Source organism: Charadrius vociferus, unplaced genomic scaffold (genome assembly GCF_000708025.1).
Source record: "Charadrius vociferus isolate BGI_N301 unplaced genomic scaffold, ASM70802v2 scaffold266, whole genome shotgun sequence".
NCBI lineage: Eukaryota > Metazoa > Chordata > Aves > Charadriiformes > Charadriidae > Charadrius > Charadrius vociferus.
The window spans coordinates 2,627,834-2,631,183 of NW_009649114.1; the positions used below are offsets into that span (position 1 = coordinate 2,627,834).

Below are 3,350 nucleotides of genomic sequence, written 5' to 3' on the forward strand. Positions count from 1 at the left end.
AAAAAAAAAAAACAAAAAAAAAGAAAAGGAGAGGGGCGGGGGAAAGCCCCTCTCTGAGACATCAACTCTGCCCTCGGGTAACACGGGGTGCAGGGCAGCCCCAAAGGAAAAAAAAAACCAACAAAACATTTATTCCTTTCAGCTACTAAAAGGGAAGGAAAAAGACACTTTCACCTGCCGTTATCTCATTCCACAGACAGGGAAACTGAGGCACAGAGCAGGGAAAGGGTTGCCGTGGACAGACCTTGCTCTGCCCCACGGCGAGACACCAGCCCTGGGAGCAGCACCGGCCGCCCCAGGCTCTCCCCGGCGATGCTCCCCATCACCTCCCACCCTGTCCCCACACCCGGCGGTGTCCCCACGGGCCTGGCTGGGACAGCGGTGGCGGCCAGCGATGCTCCCCGCGCTGTGCGGCGCCGGCTTGCAGTGCTGCACGCGTGCCGTGAGGGGGACTCCAGACTGACGCAGGGCCACGGCCGGCACCAAAAACGGCCCCGGAACCTCTGACTGCTCCTGCCCTCCTCCTTCCCGCCGCCACTACCCACTCCACTCAGCCTGCGGGGATGCTCCGGATGGGCTACGCCGAAGCCAAGGGTCACCCGTAGCACTCTGGAGCCAAAACACCCGTTATTCATCCAAAGTTTGCTGCGAAGAAGCAAATCCCTATTGCGGTCCGCTCCGATCTGCGGCAGCAACGCACGGGGGCCCTGGGCTCCAGAATAACCGATTCCTGCCTTAACCCTTTCAAAATGCACCATTGCGCTTCAGTCTCGCTCATCCTAATTTATTTTAAAGTGTTCGTCTCCCTCTGCCACTCTGCCTCTCGCTGCCCTGAGCCGCAGGAAGCGGACTCAGTAAATACAGGCAGCAGGAAACAATAAATAAATCCATCCCGCTCAGGGCAGTAACTGCTCCTTCTCACAACCACGGTGTTCCTCTGAAATGCTTTTTCTCAGTTCTCTCAGATTTGGGGATTTCTATATAACCAAGGGGGGAGCAGCTCCGGCGCCCATGTGCTGCCCCAACATGCTGCCCCAAAATTCATGCGCATCAGCCCAAACCGGTGACAAAAGGCTCCCTGGTGCCTAAATCTTTCAACCCCTGCCTGTACAGCACCGTGCACTGGGTGGGGGGACCCGATGGGCACCGGCACCCACTCGAGGTCTCGCAGGTGCTCCCGCTCGCTGACGGTCCCCCCGGTGACCACCGCCATCCCTCCGTCCCCGCGGACCAGCACCCGCATCCCCGGCCACCGCCGAGACCCAGCCGCCCCGTATCGCGGCTGCGGCACCTCCCGCTCGCAGCGTGCCACCCGCCCCCGGGTTATCATTAACCTTATTTGCTATTTCGAGTGTCTCTCTCTTTTCTCGGCCCTTCTCCCGGCACCGCGGCAGGGGTTCCGCTCCAGCCCCAGCTCCGCAGAAAGCCCCGGGTTTCTACAGCGCGGCTCTTTGCCGTATCCTACCCGCAGGGACGACGCATCCCCAGAGACCAGGGATGCGTTTGGCGGGGTGGGAAAAGGTGGAATTTATCCACAAAATCATTTCCTGCACCAGCTCAGAGGTGTGCAATGAACTGGTCCTTTACCACAGGTTCCCATATAAGCCGGAGCATCTCCCACAGCAGGTAGCCCCGGGTGGGATGGGGCGAGCCCTGTGGCACCGAGCAGGGCTGCTCTCACCTTCCAGGTGGCCGTGTTCCTCCGGAAGTAGGCAAACATCCGCGTGAACCAGTTATAGATTTCGTTCAACGTTAGCTGCCTGTCGGGGGTCTCCAGGATGGCCTGGGAAACCAGAGAGGGGACAAGAGCATCACTCGCCATGCCCCGGCGGGCTTTGACAGCCGTCCCGTGGCAAGGCATTGGGGGCAGAAATGAGGGTTCAGCGGGCACGGGGGCTCCCCCGGGGACCGAGAAAGTGGGGGAGAGCACAGCTTTGCCCGCTGTGCCCCATGGGCAGGTCTCGGGGTGCAGATCTGAACCCCGCGGCGCGGGGAGCCACTCACCTGCCGGATGAGCGAGGCGTACGTGAAGGGCGGCCGGACGTCCGCGTTTTTGTAAAACTCGTGGTTCTGTGCAAGTTCTGGAGGGGGGGACAAGAAATGGGGAGGAGGGGGTTACGTGACCTGTTTTGGGATCTGAGGACTGCGCAATGGCGGGCGCTGAGCCCCATCCCGGAGCTCACCTGAAGATATCGGGGTGCAGAACTTCTCCGAGTTTCTCCTGCGGATGGGCCCCACGTTGTGTAAAGTGGAAGAGCTGATGACGGAGGGGCCCTGCCGCAGGGGGGTGATGGGCGCCGTGGCGGAGGTGGGGGGATGAGGTAAACCGTCGGGGAACGTGTCGGAAGTGCTCTTGGAGAGGGTGGCACTGGAGACCAGGTTCAGCTGCATGGACAAGTGGGAAGGAGGGCGAGCGGTTGGGGACCGGTGCGGGGAAGGCAGGGGCTGGCAGAGCCTCCGGCACACTGGCAGCACGGCGGGGCTGAGCCGGCTCATGCCACAAAGCAGGTGGCGAAGGGCTTGTGGGGGGGATTTGCTGGGCTTGACAGGGATGGGATGCAACCATGGGATGGGATGCAACTGGAGGAGTGGACCCAACCGCAGGATGGGATGCAACCATGGGATGGGGATGCAATCACAGGATGGGGATGCAACCACAGGAGAGGATGCACGCACAGGAGGGGATGCAACAGTGGGATGGGATGTACCCGTCGGACGGGATGCAACCACGGGATGGGATGCGACCATTAAATGTCCAAACTGGTGGAGCAGCACAACACGCCGACATAAGCTGCATTTGACTCCTGCTTGATGCCATGCACTGGCACAAGGAACCAGGCTGCGTGCACCGGAGCCCGGTCAGAGCATGCCTGTCCTGGGGACCCCGTCCAGCCGGGCCACGCAGGGCCGTGGTGACCACGCACAGGGTAGGGAGGGGAAGGCAGCCAGCGGCGAGGGGAAAGGGGAGGAGAGGGGGCGGCTGCAGGGACGCGCAAAGACAGGAGGGGGACACACGCTTACAGGTTGGCTGAAAGGCTTTGGCTCTGAAGGTCTCATGTGAAGATGGGCCATCATTGCTTGGAGACGCTCGCTCTCCTTGGCCAGCTGTGGGAGGCAAGAAGCAGAAGAGAGAACGGTCAGGCAGTGCCGACAGTCACCCACGGAGGTGGCCGTGGCCCGGAGGAAATGCCCGCCCAGCCCCGAGCCCTGCCTGAGGGCAGGCAGCATCCTCCAGTGTCCCCACAGGAGCCACCTCCCGCCGGACGCCGAGCCCTCCTGAGAGCCCTGCTGGGACCGTGGCTGTGGGGGGGGGCTGTGGCACCCATCAAGGGAGACACGGGGGCCCCCGC

General features: G+C 62.1%; 1 protein-coding gene across 1 annotated transcript in view; it reads right to left on the reverse strand.

Annotated features, from left to right (window-relative positions):
• FOXP4 (forkhead box P4) overlaps nucleotides 1–3,350 on the reverse strand; it is a 56,230-nt gene that overhangs the window by 11,346 nt on the left and 41,534 nt on the right. The window contains exons 10-13 of the mRNA XM_009888307.1: nucleotides 3,022–3,105; nucleotides 2,184–2,385; nucleotides 2,005–2,081; nucleotides 1,682–1,783 (exon numbers count right to left, since the gene is read on the reverse strand). Of these exons, the coding sequence (XP_009886609.1) occupies nucleotides 1,682–1,783; nucleotides 2,005–2,081; nucleotides 2,184–2,385; nucleotides 3,022–3,105 (465 nt within the window). The remainder of the gene's footprint in view (nucleotides 1–1,681; nucleotides 1,784–2,004; nucleotides 2,082–2,183; nucleotides 2,386–3,021; nucleotides 3,106–3,350) is intronic.